General features: G+C 38.1%; 2 protein-coding genes across 4 annotated transcripts; one reads left to right on the top strand and one right to left on the bottom strand.

The window, feature by feature from the left end:
- LOC105155795 (ycf49-like protein) lies at positions 7,130-12,532 on the top strand. The gene is made up of 5 exons (XM_011071754.2): positions 7,130-7,656; positions 7,844-7,922; positions 8,380-8,448; positions 11,907-12,065; positions 12,146-12,532. Exons 1-4 carry the CDS (start codon positions 7,337-7,339, stop codon positions 12,012-12,014), a joined length of 576 nt encoding a protein of 191 aa, XP_011070056.1. The 5' UTR covers positions 7,130-7,336; the 3' UTR covers positions 12,015-12,065; positions 12,146-12,532.
- On the bottom strand, positions 16,331-17,137 carry LOC105155776 (protein LITTLE ZIPPER 2-like). 3 transcript variants are annotated; one of them, XM_011071726.2, is made up of 2 exons: positions 16,782-17,137; positions 16,331-16,697 (listed from the first exon to the last, which is right to left on the bottom strand). In XM_011071726.2, the coding sequence occupies exons 1-2, from the start codon at positions 16,958-16,960 to the stop codon at positions 16,442-16,444; spliced, it is 435 nt and encodes a 144-aa protein (XP_011070028.1). In that variant the 5' UTR covers positions 16,961-17,137; the 3' UTR covers positions 16,331-16,441. The 3 variants fall into 3 exon arrangements, with proteins under 3 accessions (XP_011070028.1, XP_011070037.1, XP_011070045.1); XM_011071735.2 differs by having other exon boundaries at positions 16,331-16,694; XM_011071743.2 differs by having other exon boundaries at positions 16,331-16,694; positions 16,791-17,137.

The raw sequence follows: 18,314 nt of genomic DNA, 5'->3' as shown, positions 1-18,314 counted from the left end.
TATTATTTTGCAGGTCCTCTTTCTGAAATGTTTCCACTCAATTAGCCCAAATATGATATAAAGACCCAAAGACATTGATCCCATGCTAAAATCGCACACATCACATATATTAAATAGAATAAAAGGATTTGATGGATTTAGAGAAAAAAGAAAAATAACCAATTAGCATTTTATACTCTTATTCTTCACTTATTTGTCCCATATATTTGTATCTATACTAATATAAACAAAAAGACTCTAAACTTACAAACGGCGGTTAGTGACACCACCACATCAATTTTTGAATACGATAATTATATCCCTTATTAGATAATTTTAAAATTATTTGTTAGTACTTTTTTTCCTTTTAGAAAATAACTCCATGTCATTTAATACCACTACACCAATTTTTATTTCATTGTGTCGGATAGTACCTTAAGTTGATTTTTTTCTTTCTTTTTTTTTTTGTCTTTTTGAAATGTTATTTGTAGTGATTTATATATATTTTATTCTTATTTATAATATATTTAAAATGTAAAAGATTATTTATTTTATGCACGTAGGGACGGCGTGCCACGATCACTAGTATAAAAAAGAAAGACCTCCACACTTATAGATGGTGGTTAATATACCGTAGCACTAGTTTTTTATGAAGCCCAAAATGTATTTCAACTGATATGATAACTAACTTATTAAATTTATCAAATTTTATATTAGCTGATAAAATGGTTTCTTTTCTTACTTTCCTTCTTTTTTAAATATAATATATTAATTTATATATTTTACTCTTTTTTATGATATATTTTAAAATGTAAAAGACTATTTATTATATGTATGCAAAATGACTTGCCAAAACAACTAATCAATTTAAAAAAGAAAGATAACCTTCACTTATAACGGTATGTGACACCACTATATTAAATTCTAAATGGCCAACGACATCTTTTATTTCAAACTTCAAAATGATCAACATTATTTAATGAATATTTTTTTCGAGGAAAACCCCAGTATATTATTACCAAGGAAAACGAAGGCGGAAGTATGTATATAGCCAAAGCCACTACGTAAAAAACTAAAGCAAGATCAACCTAGACTAAGTAAAACAATCAAGCGACCAAACTATACCAAATAGAAGAAGCCGAGGAGCCCGAGAGATGATGGACAATGCCTCCTCTCCTTGGCCCTCAAAATGTCAAGAAGTAAACAAAGTCATGCCTAACCAAAGTCCCAAACACCCGCCTCGGCCAAGCGTCAATATTAAGGGAATCACTGGCGGTAACAAGAAACAGAATTTGAGACAAAGCCCAAGTAAGGCTAGCAAAGGAGCATTCCACTGGGATATGCATAATGTCCTCCTCCTGAAGATCACACAAAGCACAAGAGCTATGGAACAACAGACCGTGACAACAAAGATTCGGGATGGTAGGGAGAGCCTCCGACAACACCTCAAAGCAAAAAGCTGAACCTTCGGAGTTGCCTTCATGTCCCACATAAAGCTCCAATTGTGCCTAATGTTGCCCGACACTCAAGCATCCATCTCTAAGCTAAACGTTGTAGACACCAATAGAGCCAGCAAGTAGGCGCTCTTGACTCAGAATGACTTTTCGAATCATAGTTCCACCCTAGCCAATCAGTTAAGCCTAGCGCCACTTTTGTTTGCAGAATCCAATCTACGTCCACGTCAGCAAATGCTGTCCAAAGAAGTCCTCTCTACATAAACCATATCCAGACAAAAGTGAGGACATCCTCTACTCTAGTGGCACTAACCGTGAAGGACGAACCAGGAGGAAGAAGGAAATCTGGGGAATCCAAGGATCTCGCATGATACAAACCATCTATCCATTCCCCACAAACCACCACATCCCCACAAAGCGCGAGCTGATATAGTGGACCTCCAAGCGTATGAGCTATGGCTCTCACATCTGCCTTAAGAAATGAGCTATTTGAAAGATATCTAGCTCGAAGCACTTGGTGCAACAAACTGCCGAATTAGTAACCACCCTCCGCGCCTATTTGCAAAGAAGCAACTCAACTAAATCCTAATGCCAGAAGAAAGATGCCGACATGCTCTCAAGTTCGCGGAGAATCAAATTTGAAATTTTGAAACAACTCATGGCATATGAGGCAATCGGTTGAATCGCCGACTCAATCAGAACCTCTCTCCTTTCCTAAGAAAGTTTCTTAGCTTTCCAGCTATGCAACTTCTGTCGGACCCTACTCTTTAGCCCATCAAACAACTCACCTTTTGACCGACCAGCTATTATGGGAAGCCCCAAATACTTCTCATGTTTAGCTACCATACGGATCCCAAGGACAAAAGTCTATCGTCCCACAACGGCCTTGACACGTTCTTATCGAAAACGACTGATTTCTGTTAATTAATTAGCAACCCCAAGCCCTTGGCAAAACGTCCCAATAACTCCCAAATTGCCTCAATCTCGTCAGTATTGAGGGTGCAAAAAATTAGAGTTTCGTCGAAAATGAGTAGATATGATAATCGAGGGTCGTGTCTATTGATCAAGACTCCACAAATCCGCCTCATTGTTCCTCCTGCCGAATCATGCCACTGAGTACCTCTGCACAGAACAGAAACAAGTAGGGGGAAAGAGGATCCCCCTGACGGAAGACCCTTTTCAGCTTACAGCCCCACTGCGAGTACCGTTAAGGAAAAACGAGTAGGAAATTGAAAAAACACATAACATAATAAGGGACACCACTCTAGAGTGAAAACCTAATCGAAGAAGAACTCGTTCAAGGAAACTCCATTCCACACTTCGTAGGCTTTGCTGATATCAAGGTTAATAGAGGCATGGCCTGTCCGCTTCCAATACTTATGGGCAAGGTAGTGGTTAAGTTCATGGACTAAAAGAACATTATCAATGATAAAGCGACCAAGTATGAAGGCTGATTGAGTGGCTAAAACTACACCATCATGGAAGGGCTTCAGCCGGTTAGCAATGGCTTTAGATGTTGTTTTATAGACAATGTTGGATAGGCTAATTGGCCTAAAGTCAGTGATGGTATCCGGGTGGGCACATGTGGGAATAAGAATGCTATTGTAACATTCAGATAGGGATAAAGAATCCTGTCATTAAAGATATGCAAAACACACTAGATGTATCGGACCCTACTATATGCCAAAACTTTTGAAAGAAAATAGGAGACATACCGTCAGGACCCAAAGACTTAAGGGGATGCATTTTATCCACAGCCTATTTGACCTCGTCCAGAGAGTAAGGGTGGTTGAGCTCGTTGTTCATGTCTTCACTAATCGATGGCTCCACCCCTGCAAGACAACTATCTACCAAATCGGATCTGAATGCCTGGAGCTAAAGATATAGCCGAAGTAAACCTCCACTAGCCCTTGGATAACTGTTAATGACGTGTAACTACGACCCTCCTCATCCTTCAGAGCTTTGAAAAAATTTCGACGAAACCGCTCAGTGGCCTGGGCATGAAAAAAAGTTGTGTTACGGTTCCCTTCCTGAAGCCAAAGCGCATCCTCTCGTTGTTTACACAAAATTTCTTCTTTTGGTAATATATCCTTTAATTCCTCTTGTAGCTTCCTAGCCCGTGCCTTAGAAGAATCAATCACCACACCTTCCTTAAGTTTGCGGAGGGCAAAGTTGAGATTTGCCTCATTATATTCCTGAAGGACATGTGATTCCAATCCGTCAACTCAGCACCACGCTCAGCTACTTTATCACAAAGGATCGACCCTGCACCATCTCCCGAGCCACACCCCCAACTCTGCGCAACCACCTCATATACCTCCTCTAAACGAAGCCAAGCCGCCTGAAAACGAAAAATGGACTGACGGCGTTAGGTCTCACCTCCAGATGACACATCCAGGTCCATCATTAGCACTACATGATCCAAGTAAGGTTCGTCTACATGGGAAACCAGGGCATTCAGAAAAAGTAACGACCACTGCCTATCACCACAAGATCTATCCAGTCTCTCCCGAACCCTGAAAGGGTGCACTTGATTATTACACCATGTGCAACGAGATCCCTCGAAAAATCCAAGTCACTCAACCCACACTCATCCAAGCAACTATGAAAGTCCTGCATCTACCACAATGCCCTACTGCGGGCTCCCTGCTTTTCATGAAGATCCAGAATCTCATTAAAATCCTTTATACAGAGCCATGGATGGCCCACTATAGTCTTATGAAACCGGAGCAAACGCTAGGAATCCTTTCGTTCAGATGCTTTTGGATGTCCATTAAAGCCTACTCAGTCTATCTTTTGACTGATTTTAACGCCCTCCTGTATCTTTTTTTTCTCTCAACTTTCTTATTCCAGTTGATGCTCATCTTTCTGGTATGTCCAATCTCAAAAGGCGAGATCTGACCCTACTCGCTGTGTACTTGACTCCAATACGTAAATATAAAACTCGGGTAGGGGTCCCTCCGCTGATAAGGCGGCTTCTAGAGCACGTGGTTCTATCATACTACTTGTCTAAGGAACCAACAATTGTTGGAGGATGGCTACGTTAGGGACCTGATCGTGGACCACCCTTTTAGCGTTCTTTCTCGTTATTATGCGGACCACCCTCGTTCTTTCTCGTTATTATGCCTGTGATCATTCCTCATCTTATCTGGCATCGGTTGTTGCCTACCGTTGATTTAATAGTGGCAGCATAGTCATGAATTACACGAAAGTAGCCCCGAGTGGATGGATCGGGCAGCCGTGCTGGACTTCGGGATGGAGCACAAAAAGCGCCAATGCTCGGGAAAACCCTCACCTGTGATGGTGGCGTTAATGTGATGATCTGAGAAGGTTTGGACCCACACATCAACATCTTTCCTCCAAAGCAGGATGAGACCCCCACCCCTCCCTTTAGAGTTGATTTCCACACTGAAATAGTTCAATTGTTGCTTGATCAAATCATATCTCCTAGCTTTTAACTTGGTCTCGGAGATGAAAACAAAGCTGGGGTAATGGAGCCACACCAACTTCCTGAGAGCACGAACTGTCCAAGGGACCTCAGCCCCTGACAGTTCCACGCTGTGACCTTCATGGTTGTTGGTGGGGTTGTCAATATAGAATCTGAATCATCATCCACCAGGTGCAAATGCCTTTTGCTCAGACTAGGCCAACCGATCGCCCACTTGATGAGGTTAGAACCCCGAGTCCGCTTCCTGGACATGAGACTTGAGTCTCGAGACCCCGCCTTGCGGCCCCATCGACCCGATCCTCTACGCAACCTAATTCTTATCCCGGGGAACATGAGCGAAACATTAACCAGCCCACCCCATGCGCTCTCCCATATCTGTTTGGCCAACCCCTGCCGTATCCTGAGGGGACATGAGGGTCGAAGGGACAAATTCCTCAAAACATCTCATTCTCAACCATTGCTGAATCCGTCCCCTCCTCCTGTCTATTAATCGCCGGTTCAGGGAGGTCTAAGGCCATCAACTTCTCCTAACACCACCTGAGATCATCGCCCCTCCACTACAGCACCCTCCTCCAGATCGAGCAGCCTGCCCGGACTGTGGCTAACCTTTACCCTTGTGCACCGGGTCCCCTGACTGTCCAAGTCCCCATAAAGCTATACTGGTGTGAACTCCTCGAACACTACCGCACCCCTCTTACTCCCCTGTGGAAGCTCTGACACCCAAATACTGCCCTGGACCGTAGCGGAGTTGTGCGTCATACGCCGAACCCTTACCGAAATCGTTGCCCGCAAACATGGCCCATAAAGACGATTAGCCCCTATATCAACGAAGTCGTCTACAAACTGTAGCTCGCAATATTTCGCGATATGGCCAAAACAACTGTAGAGGTAGAAAAAATTCGAGAGCCGCTCATAAGAGAAATGCACCAATAGTTCCCCCACTCCCCCACTAACCGATTTTGAGAACCCATTTAACGGCAGGTTCACATCAAGGCTAACCCTAATACGCAACATGGATCACCAAGAACAACCCTCCTCGTCCCGAAAATGACCTAGGCGGTTCCCAATCAAAGTTGCGATCTCCAAATTGAGCATACTAAGTGGAAGGTCATGAACATGAACGAAGAAGTCATACCAATTCAAATCGACATTCATCGGATTCTCATCCTCCCTCAACCATTAAGAACCAATATGTTCTTCTCAAAACTCTAAGGACACCCCTCAAACGCCCGATTCTGGTTAATAATGTGATTAAATTTCAATAGGAATCAACTGCCATTCAACTGGTTGATGTCCATACCTTTGACAGGATTAAGCATGCCTCTAATCAAAGTGCTCAGGGCATCAAATTTGAGTGCCCTATTTGAGAACTGGCCAACCAAACAGAGTTGGTGCTTCGCCGACCCCGCCTGCCAAAAGCCGTCAGAATGACCATGCCATGTTCCTCATCATCAGCCAATGTGAGGGCACTATGCAGCCGTCAAGCCTCCAACTCCATACAACCCAGAAAGTAAAAACGAATGTGATAGCAAATTGTCTCAGCACACGACGAAGCCAAACAGATATGAACCCTAAGACAGCTGCACGCTCGCACTCCCTAACCAACGACAAAAGCCTCCTTCTCAACCATAATACAAATAGGAAAAGCAAAAGAAATCTAAACGCTCATGGAAGGAACGACAGGTTGATGAAAGAGAAGAATTCAGAAACGACACCCTTCAAATACAACAATTCAAACAAGAAAAAGCAAAACAAATCAAAATGCACAAGGAATGAAACAACAAATTGATGATAGAGCAGAAGTCAGAAACAACAGTAGACAGAAAAGAGAATGAAATTGGGTGACCAAGTTGTCTCCAAAAGCTATTTGATCAGCACCGCCTTTGACGGCATGGAAGGCACACAAACCTCACTTGACGACGCTGATGAAACGGAGAAGAACGTCGGCAGAACAAGGAAAAATTAGATACCAAAATTAGAGGAACTCTCATTCGAGATACGTAAAACCTCGTTCGAGGGAACTTGCAAATCCTTTGACAAATATAATTATTTATTTGTTTTAAATGATCAACATTATTTTTTAAGCATCAATATAATATCATATTTATTCTACACTTTTTACTTCACTTATGTTAATCTACATATAATTATATATTATCTGATTATACACAAGTATCGGGTGGAACGATGGCTAATATAAAAAGCTCTCGAAAAGACGTGATAAAAATTTGACCATTGGAAGAATTTGTTGGTAAGTTTTCCCTACTGTTCTAACGATTCACGTGAAATCTAAGTACCTGAGCTCCTGTAGAGGATGGCAATTACTTTCCACAAAAATTGTCGATAAAAATCACACCTTCCATTCACCGATAGCTCTTCCTTCAATCTACCAAACATCTCCTCTTAGCTGAACAAGAAACTTTCTTCGGTGAACTCTTCAAGAACTTCCTCAATCATGGGAATTTTAAGCTCTCTCTGTTTCCCACCGTCGATTTTTCTGCAGAAACCCGGACAAGACCACCTCTTTACCACTACGTCCTCCTCCAAACTTCACATTTCTGCTGCCAAAAGAAGTGAACGTACAGTTGAAGGACCCGTTTTGACCCGTTTTCGAGAGAGCTCGAATGCCATGACCATTTTGATGGGAGCTGCTGGAATTGCCTTAATCTCTCTTGCAGGGCCCGCCCATGCTGCAGAGTCTCCAGTTTTCAGTGAACCCTCCAATGCTCTATCCCTTCCCACCTGGGCTATTCATATTTCCAGTGTTTCTGAATGGTAAATCATGTGCCTGGCTTTAAAGATTCAATTTTGTCATGATGATGATCTCTTAGGTGGCATGAAATTGGCCAAATGTTAATTTGGGTTTTAATAAAAATGGATTAAAGAGACTCTGAGTTGTGTCTGATTCTTCCCCCTTTCTCTTTTGGTTATACGACTTATGGGATTTCGTTTTGCTTAAAAGGGTTACTGCAATGGCATTGGTGTGGCAATACGGGGAGAAATCTGGTTATGAATCTTGGAAGGGTCTATCTTGGGGAATGGTAAATTATGTGCTTCTTTTTCTTGTTCAATTTTGTTCCAGACGTGTAGAAGTAAGCTGTTTAATGTGTTGTCTAAATGCGCAGGCACGCTTGGACTTGAATGCATAGTTCACTTGTATGTTTGATTCTGAAGCATTTCCGGTTGTTATTAAAACCGCTGGTGGCAAAATGTCTATGTGATTTTCATATTTTCGTAACAATATCACGAGTTAGGATAGCATTTCAAGTTTATGGATTATTCTCTAGAGTGGGTATAATTATGTTTCTTCCTTGCTTTTCTGAGGATGGAGATAATGCTGTACCGTTTCAAGCAAACAAGTAGTACTCTGCTATTGTCCTCCAGGAAAAGAAATTAGTTCTATTCAAATGACATTACTTCCTGACGTTATAACTTAGGGTGAAAACTTTTCTGAAATTTTCTCTGTAGATTATAACTTGATGTGCTACTATTTTGTAGGTACCCCTGCTTGGAGGAGCACTTTGTGCCTGTACCTGGCATTTCTTTTACAATTCAGAGTCCCTTGAGGTAAAATTTTCTTTTTGGTCGTAGGAGTTTCCGCTAGCTTTTTATAAAATTATCCTTGTATTGGTTTGACTATATGATGATTGATGAGACTGCTGAGTAAGGGTATGTGCAAGCTATCATTTTTGTGCACATCATCAGGTGATGTTCTGCATGCTTCAGTGGATTTGGTGTCACTGAAAAAAGAGAACAATTAAAAGTGACTAGGAATGAAGAACGGGAGGCAAAGGATCAGCTTGGTGATTCTTAGCAAATTAGTTACAAACAGTCATTAAGATGAGTCATTTTGTATCTGAACTTTAACAATATTTTATCTTATGAAATCAAAAGAAAGGAGGTGAAAAGAGAAAATGCTGCAGACCATCTCTCATGTCTGTTATTCTTATCTGGGCGTTTAAGAAGTAATTCCAGAGGTTTATAATGTGAAACAGAACATATTTTGTTATTGAAATTGTTGGTGTCCGGTGCAGGATTTCCCTGTAGCAAATCAAAGGTCTGATATGATAAGGCGATTTGTTAGCTCACGTCTTTGGCTGCATAGTGGGGACAGTAGGTTCTCCAAAGCTTGATACATGAACATTTATAGGAAGAAGAAACTTAACATCCAATTTGCTCATGTGTAAAAGCTATGAAGCTGCAATTCCAGTGAGCACTTCCCATGGCACAAGATATCTGAGATGTAACGGCATGTTTGGTAACTAGAAAGACCTTGTAAGCATAAATCATGTCTAAGTTTTTCCTGTTGCAAGATTTAATGTCAGCTGGTAATTCTGATGTCCGTATTAAAACTGACTTCCCTTGAGTGGCAGCATCCTAGGGCAATTGATCATCAAAAGACTAACTGGAAGAATGGGGTAAAGAAATAGTAGCTCACCCATGCTAGCTGCCACTATTGTTGAAGTGGAACTAGATGGCTGCATGGTTACTTTAAAATCGATGTTATGTTTTCAATCCAAACAAATGGTACCTTATGTTTCAGGGAGCAACAAAAACATACAATAGACATTCCCAAGATGTGACCTTCCAGAGAAAGGCTCTTGAACCGTTTTACCCCTGGTTCAGGTTTTCTAAGATCAATTGCATGCTTAATTGCTTATGAAGGAGAGTCAGGAGCTTTCTGGCAATGGTGCCATGCACATTTGAGGGAGTTTATCATGAGATAATAATGACTGCAGGCTCAAACAACCTGCTTAAATATTCATCACAAGAAAAGGAGGAAAAAAAAAAAAAAAAAAAGAACCTTGATGAAATTGTCAGTCTCCTTCCCTGATTTTACAATGAGATGGAATATAATGACATAAGAGAAGCCCCAAAAGGGAGTTCAGAAAACCATGAGTTTAGTATCTTTGTCATCCACTAGTATTTGATTAGCACTTGAATAATCCATAAACTATGTCATTGTATTTGAGGTACCATTGACATAGGTGTCTATTGCACAAAGGATAGTCATCCTGGGGACATGCTGTTGAAGTAAACGGAGTTTATTATTTGACTGTTCTTCATTTGGAACTGATACAACATATGCCTTTCATGCATTGATTGTACTTGCTTCCACAACCTTTTCGATGTCTTCTTTTGAGACTGACTTTTAATTCAGGATGATAAACTTGAAGTGGTTCTTTGCTGTTCCAGTTTTCATGCAACTTGTCACTGAGATTGTACACAGTCTAGGTAAGAAGACATGTATACTCTTGGAGTTGGGCCCTGGTGGCTTCTTGTCTCTTAAGAAGTAAATCCTTCTTGAGGTGGATATGAGCTCCTCACTATATAAGACAGAAGGTTTGTTCCGTGCTTGCCCCTTGGATCAATTTTGCATTCACTTAGGGATTGGTATTTTATTACCTCATGTGTCAACTCCAGTTGTGGATCTTCCAGTTGATGCTATGAAGCATTACAATCTGTAGATTACCTCTCTACCTTGGAACAACATGCCAAATGAAACTTTTCTTTTGAGACCTTTACAGCATCCACATAATACCCTTCTCAACATCTTGCTAGACTGGAATATGAGTAGTGAGCAGCTTTTATTGCTTCCCCTTCAGTCGCATCCTATAATCCTTGCAGAAGATGCAGTGAACTGAGTTTATGATAAGGAAACAGGTGTAGCAGCAAAGATTTTTAAACGCTTGAAAATTTTCAAAGAACTTCCAGTGAATTTTGACATACCCAAGCATCTGTATTCATTCCAGATATAATCAGGAAGAACCCATTGTTAGAAAATCTGGATTAGTTTCAAGTTCAGAAAGGCATGGATTTTTATGAATGCTTCTGAACAGAAATGCATCATAGTTTAGTTCGACAAGTAATTGCAAAGTGGGCAGATTGTGATGGTAATGAAGTCATGGGTTTTACTTGGACACTTGAGGGTTGAGGAGGTTTTGCATATCTCTACTGGTTTTTGTTAGGACATCTTATAGGTGTGCTCTTTCTTAATGGTTTCAAGAATAGCAGTGGTAGCAGCAAATCATGCTGGTTCAAAGGAGTTGGTCAAAATGTCCCAACTTAATAAACGTTTTCCTTTGTGTATTTAAAAGCTTCCTGAATTAATAAAACATTATCCTTGCGTATTTAAACATTTTCTGTGTATGTATACATTTCTCGTCCCAACTTAGCCATATTAGTCCAGCTTTTTCCATGAGCATCTACTAGCAGTTCATGTGACAGAAAAATGAAGCATTTCATGTAAAATTTCTAGGAGTATACTTTTACTTGAACTGACTCAGTCCTCCTCATTGTTATGAGAAGAATCACTTTATAGTGTTGATTCACTTCTTGAATGTATTTGACTTCATTACGTACCACGCAATAATCACTTGTGCAATCCGCACAAGAAAAATGGTGAAAAATCTGAATTCTGCTTTGTTTATTTCATGATTACTAATTATCATGAAATGCTACTAATCTTAGCATGTGTAGCTCAAGTCTTTTTATTGGGTGAAGATCAACCTTCTAGTATCTTTACCATAGTTCTTGTCAAAAATTCTTTTTAAGAAGTCAAAAACAATTAGTAAACTGTCCACTGGACATAGTAACACTCGGGATGGTGACCTGTGCTAGAGCTACCTATATACTTCTGAATCAAAATGGATAAACACTAAGCTAGAAGTTCTTTAAATATAGTAGGTGATACTGATAATATAAGGTTTCCCAGTTTCCTTAAGAAGCAGAAGTTAAAGCTTCTACGATGCCAGTGCTGAATTCTGGGATTCTTTTGTCCGGAGACAAGTAGTCTAGAGAGGATGATAAAAATATTGAATGATGGTACACATATCTTGGCCATTAAAATCGTGTCTTAGTTGCTTAAGCTTAATCCAGCCAACTGCACATTATAAAGAGGTATAAATTGTATTGTGCTACAACTTGATCTATATTTTCATCCAGTTCTTTGAGAAATATCTTGCTATATAAGAACACAACGCACACATGGAATTCTTTAAATCATTTAACTGTGGAACAATTAGGTCTTGGTGGCTCTACAAGCCGCATTGACAGTGATTGGAAATGCAACAATGTGTTTTGCCGCCTACCGTATCTACACATCATCACAGGAACAGTCCAAGAACTTCTAAATTCTATATTTCGGAAGAAAAGGCACTTCTCGTTGCCTCGGAGTCTCGAGGGTAATTACTTTCTTTCACTTATCTAGCTCATTTTCGGATTGACCGAATCTAATTCATGATGTTTCTTTTGTTCATGCAAGGTGAAAGAAAGTCTGGTACCGGCTGGAATAGTTTCAGAAATCATGTTTTTCTATCCCGTTATTCAAGGAGCAGACACAATAATTTCCCATCCGGGCTGGTTTCTCATCAAGAAGTGATTGTCAGCTTCCCTAGTTTAAATGCCAGAAAGATTAAGCTGTGTGAGCACACAAAAAGCGTTCCGACTCTATGATGACTGGTGAGTTAGTCAATCAAATGGCTTGACTTTGCCTCTCAAGTTAACTATAATGTTTTAAAAACGGCAGAGATTATTTCAGACTTTACGACTCTCGTTCTTGGTTATCATGACCAGTTTGGACACCCTTGTTATTCTTCTGTATTACTGTACTTATCCTCTTTGTAAGTCAATAATGTTTATTATTATTGCAGGACAAAAGTTGCACTTTATGATTCTCCGTTTGAAAAACATTCTTGATGTTTGTTTTCCGACTGGTCCGAAACTTGCCACTTTTCCAGAATAAGTTGCACATTATGCTCCCTAAATCTTATTGATTATGATGATAGACCTTTTGACTAAACACTAGGAATTATTGAAGACACGGAAAATACAAGTTTTGCAAGGATGAAAAGGTGGAACATTAAAGGATAGGGAATAGAATTTTCTGGACTAAAAGAAACTATAGATTGCTGCTGCTGCTTGGTCCACAACAATGATATGTTACACCTGTATTGTCTTCTTGCTTTCAGATGAGAATTTGTACTCCTATCTTTAAGTTTCTTCTAAAATTTCAACTTCATCGATCGATCGGTATTAGTGAAAATACAAGTTTTCTTTCAATCGTGTAATATTTGTTATAGTGCCAAAAAGATTGGTGGTAAATAACCCTTAAGCTGACCAAAAAGATGTTGATTAGTGGAGTGTGGATTTTGCCTCAACATTATATCCACGCTCACCGCCCGGCTATCCAACTATCTTTTTCGTCAAGAGTAAAACTACAATTAATACTCATACAGGTCCTCCAGTATAAATAGTTCATCGAGTGACTTTATTGTTATTCACACGAGTAGCAACCGACGTAAGAGAGAGTTTCTAAGCAGACACAACTATCCTTTTTTTGTCGAGGGTAAAATTGTAATCTCACAATAGTTTAACAGTATAATTGGTAGATGAGTGGATTTTTATTGGTCATTCACACGAATAGAAATCTACTTTGAAGAACCAACGTCAAGGAGTTTCTAAACCACGTATTTGCCTTATAATTACATTCTTTTAGTATTTTGTGCGAAAGTTAGTGATCAAATTAGACTCTGATGTTAAATTAATATATTTCTAATATGTACACTTATAAAGAAATATGTTTTTACTTTAATTTCTATTTTAAAAATTTAAAATAAAAAAAGCCAGGCTGATAATTTTTGCGTACAGTACGAGAAGTATACGTTATGAACGCACACATCTCATCGGTCTGTCTCAATCAAGGAACAGTTTTCATGTCTAATACATAGGCGAACACTGACGTGAAAAGAGTGCAGTAAGTCACAAGAGAAGTTGCTGGTGAATACATACAGTGATGGGCAGTACTCCTTTGTTTTTCACCTGTACTTTCGGCTCCATTATACTTGAGTGAAAATCAGACAACCTAATTCCCAGAATTTTCACCTTCTTGTGCATTGCTATTTAAAGCCCAGTTGAGGTACGTGTCGAAATCCATTACAACAAATGACATAGCTAACTCTTTGTAACTTTAATGTTTGTTGCTACTATACTCGTTAAAAGGTACGAATGTGGTACGTTTGTATAAGTTCAATCGAGTAATTTATGAAACAATCACCACCGTAAGAGAAGGGTTTTAATCTGAATGGCATTTGGATAGGGGCTGAGTTACGTAGTCGTCTTTCCGATAGGGCTAGAGAGCATGCATGGTCATGTCTGAGGAGATTAACACAGACGTCGGCCTCTCCTACCGTTTTATTGGTGACATAAAACTTCACCAGTCTTGTTTTTGGATCTATAGATTTGGATTTATTAAAAATTTCAAATTATTCAATTCTCGCTTTGAGCTATATTTAGTGCCATGATAGTAGATTTGGAATTCACTTATAATGAGTTATTTAAAATAATTTTATTTTAATTTTTCACTTAAATTCAAATTCGTCCATCCAAATAGAACCTATCCATAAAGGATACACCATGGTGGGGACTGTCGATGATGGCAGTTCATTTGGGTGGAGGGGAGTCAACGGCGGTGGTGCATAAATTACATTTTGGTCACAAGTAAACTTGTTTTCAATTTTGGTCCTACACTCAGCCCAATTCCCACATTGAGTCCTATATGTGGTTTTTTCTTTTCAATTTGAGGACCATTGAGGAATTTCCGTCCAATTGATAACGGCAGTTGCTCTCTCCATCAGGCTGTTAGTCATGTGATCTGCACGTGTGAGAAATGTAAATGTGCGAATTGGCCTTAGTGTGGGGCCAAAATTGGAAATGGGTCCACTTATGGGACCAAAATTGGAAATGGGTCCACTTATGGGATCAAAAATATAATTTATCCTTATTTTGATTGTATTATCTAACGGAGAGAGCAGTTGCCGTTATCAATTGGACAGAAATCCCTCAATGGTCCTGAAATTGAAAAAAAAAAAAAACCACATATGGAACTCAATGTACGGATTAACCTGAGTGTGAGACCAAAATTTGAAACAGATCCATTTATGAGACCAAAAATGTAATTTATCCAATAGATATTATGTTGAATTATAGTGACAGCCATCTTAAGCAAATATTGTTCTAGACAAGACAATACATATCTAAATATAATGTGAACCGATAAATCATACACATATATATAAGAGGTTATGTCCGAATTTTACTTTATAACATCATCATACTTTATCTCGTAATTCAAAATCCACTTGAATCCTATTCAAATTGTTAATTTGATGATCGTGGATTTACGTAGCAGCCTAAAATTATTCATGCAGTCATGTTGGCAGGCAGACAAAACACGAAAGAACTTCGAGCCAACAGCCTTGGACTTTCGAAAAAGTTGATTATCTTTTTGTTGGTTTAGCTGTCTAGAAAACATTCTTAAATACGACCATTTACGGAATAGACTTTAGGTAAAAGGACAACTTTTATTTATCTACTATACACTAATGTTTAAGTTTAAGTTAGATTTTCATTAAGGGATCTGTCGGTATTTCCTTTATCTTAATCATGTAAGAATTCGAACACTAATTGAGAAGGGTAGACAATTCAAAAAAGAAAAACAGGGGATGAAAACTCTTATTTTGAGTCATTATTAAAAGAAATATATATATATATATATATATATATATTTGTTATAGTTAGTTATTACGGTCAAAATTACGAAAATATGGTGAATAGTAATTAGGCTCGACTGTTAACTTTTGTTCAGCAAGCATGATTAAAACATTAATTGAGTTTAAATCATGGTAATATTTATTTTTTTAATATTGCTAAAAGTCATAGCAAATATGTATACTTTGACCATAGTCAAAATAGTCGCAAATGTTGATTATTCTTAGGTTTTTGTGTTCGTTTGTTTAATTGTGATTGATTGTTTAATTTGCTGTTATTTGTATTTTGTAGTAGAAATAGAACTTTGCTACAGGGATAATAAAATTTTTTGTTCAGGAGAGACGAAAAAACTTTTTAAGATAAATAGACAACTTAGGAATTTGAGGAAGCCAAGATTGCTGCTGGAACAAAATTTATTCGGACCAAATTTAGTTGAAATCTAAACGATCACAAAATTGATACATATGATATATTTATTGCTTAATTGATTATGTTTTAAAATTATGTATTAATTATACGATAAATATAATAGATATTATTACGCAATTAATTCAGATCATTTGTCAGATCCAATCTGACCTGGAATTTCTGAAAGATATCCACTAAAGTTTGAAATTGTAGACAAGTAGCAAAAACATGACTGATAGGTTAATGAACTCAACTGCCCAGTTGTCTATAGTGAACATATGCAAATAGAATAGCATAACGACCCTCAGTTGTCCTGGGATGAAGAGACTCTCCCTCCCTCCCTCCCTCCCTCTCTCTCTCTCTCTCTCTCTCTCATAAACACACACATACATGAGTGTATCAACAGAAACATGCCGTAATTAAATTCTCTTACATGATTGAGACAAAAATGTAATAAACGATTCTGCCACACACACACACACACATATATATATATATAATAAATCTGATCGATTTCCTCTCAGTTATTCCATTTCTGACACAACCCAAAACCCACAAAAAGCAGTAAATTACATAAAACAACACACTGAGATATGATCAAGTGTTAGTTCCTGTCATCATTCACATGTTGTTGTTCTTTGCTAAGCATATGTGTATTGAGAATCATGGACACAAACTCACACTTGGAAAATCTCTTCCGGAATTCAGACATCAAAGACAGGTTCTCTTGGTGGAGCAGACAGGCCTTCTTCCTCAACTTCTCGTTCTCTTCTAGAATGCTTATGTTCTCCATGTAGAGCTTCAAGTTCTGCAGTTCCATGTCGGTGCCGGCCTTTTCGACGTCCCGTGGCTTCCTTCTGCTAACAACCAACACATTTTCAGACACTAGGAATATAACGAGAACATTACGAGTAATGCTATATATGTATGGTGTAATAACATACCGATCATACCCTGACAGGCTGAGAACACGAACCCTAATTCGCTTTGGTTTTCTTGGGAAGAAGTGAAGTTTGTGTGCTTGTGTCTGTTCATTGCAACCTATGCACATGTTGAGGTTTGCAAGAAGGGTTTGGTGTTTGAATGCTGTTTTATGGTTGAGGAAGATGAATGGAGAGATCATAGAAATTATGGGATAAGTGTAAGAAGAAAGTAGTTGTCAAGATTGTGTTAAATATGCACCCATGTGGTGGGCTGAGATGTACATAAGTTGGGAGGGGAGAGTTTAATTTCAAGAATTGTAATGATGACATAAGGGGTGTCATGATTGCCAAGAAGATGCAGCTGCAGCCCCATCTATGAGTAATTATGTAGCAAGGAAAATGAAAAAGCCTATGGAGGAGTATCTTCCTTGGCTTCACACTTCAAATTTACCCATCTACAAGAAAGGTAATTTGCTTGTCCACCACATAATTTTAGCAACTTTTTTTTTATCCGAATCAAATTTAGTTGGACTACATCACTAAAATTATACTTTCACTCATATAGGTTTCGGGGTTCAGTAAATTTATTCCTTTATTTTATTGAATATTTAAAATAGTTTCAAAATTAGAAAAATTCGATACGTTTAGTTCTCTACTTGATGGAATTTTCAAAATGATCCCAAAATTGAGAAAATGTGGCACATTTAGTCATCTGCTTTATGGAACTTATAGGGCTAAATGTGTAGAGTTTTTTCAATTTTAGGACCATTTTAAAAATTTCATAAAGTATAGGACTATATATCAATTTTTTCTAAATTTGTGGCCATTTTGAAATTCCTATAACATAGAGGACTAAAAATGTTGAGGCCCTTACTATATCCTACGGGATTAAAAGTGTTAATTTTCCAAAATTCTCACATAGTAAGTGTAACTATATTTACTATATAATTTGTTACTTTTTTTTTCTGAATAGTACATTTATTACATGATAAATGTAATATATTTCTTATGGCATTGGTTGAGATCTGATCATCTATTTTGGCTAAAATGATTTCCAATTTACGAGTTTTTTAAGAAATGAAAGAGGAACCGGGAATCGTCTTTTCGTCCTATATCTTAGGATTAGTACACTTTTTATTTTATTAAGAATAAAATTCTCTTTAGGCATCTCATAAGTTACGAAATTCTCCCTCTTAGTCTTTCATCAGATCATTAGTATTTTACAGTAAAGAAACGTATTAAGCATATAGTCGTTATTCAAAAAATCAAAGAGTTAACGACCATATATTTAAAATATGCCCTTTTCATCAAAATATAATGGAGTGATAAGACAAAAAAATTAGTTAAAATTTTTGTAACTCATAGAATCCCTATAAGAATTTTATAATTAATAAGGTGAAAAAAAATATACTAATTCTAATTAAATAGGAGACAAAAAATACTATTTCGCAATAGATAAAATATAAAAATCCATTTTCTTACTAGGTTCTTTATAGTTTGAATAGGCCCACTTGTGTGAAAAATACATATTGATGAAATAATTCTATTGAAATG

The sequence above is a fragment of the Sesamum indicum genome, linkage group LG1 (genome assembly GCF_000512975.1).
Source record: "Sesamum indicum cultivar Zhongzhi No. 13 linkage group LG1, S_indicum_v1.0, whole genome shotgun sequence".
Lineage (NCBI taxonomy): Eukaryota > Viridiplantae > Streptophyta > Magnoliopsida > Lamiales > Pedaliaceae > Sesamum > Sesamum indicum.
The sequence above is the reverse complement of the archived record's forward strand: the minus strand, read 5'-3'. Positions and strand labels throughout refer to the sequence as shown.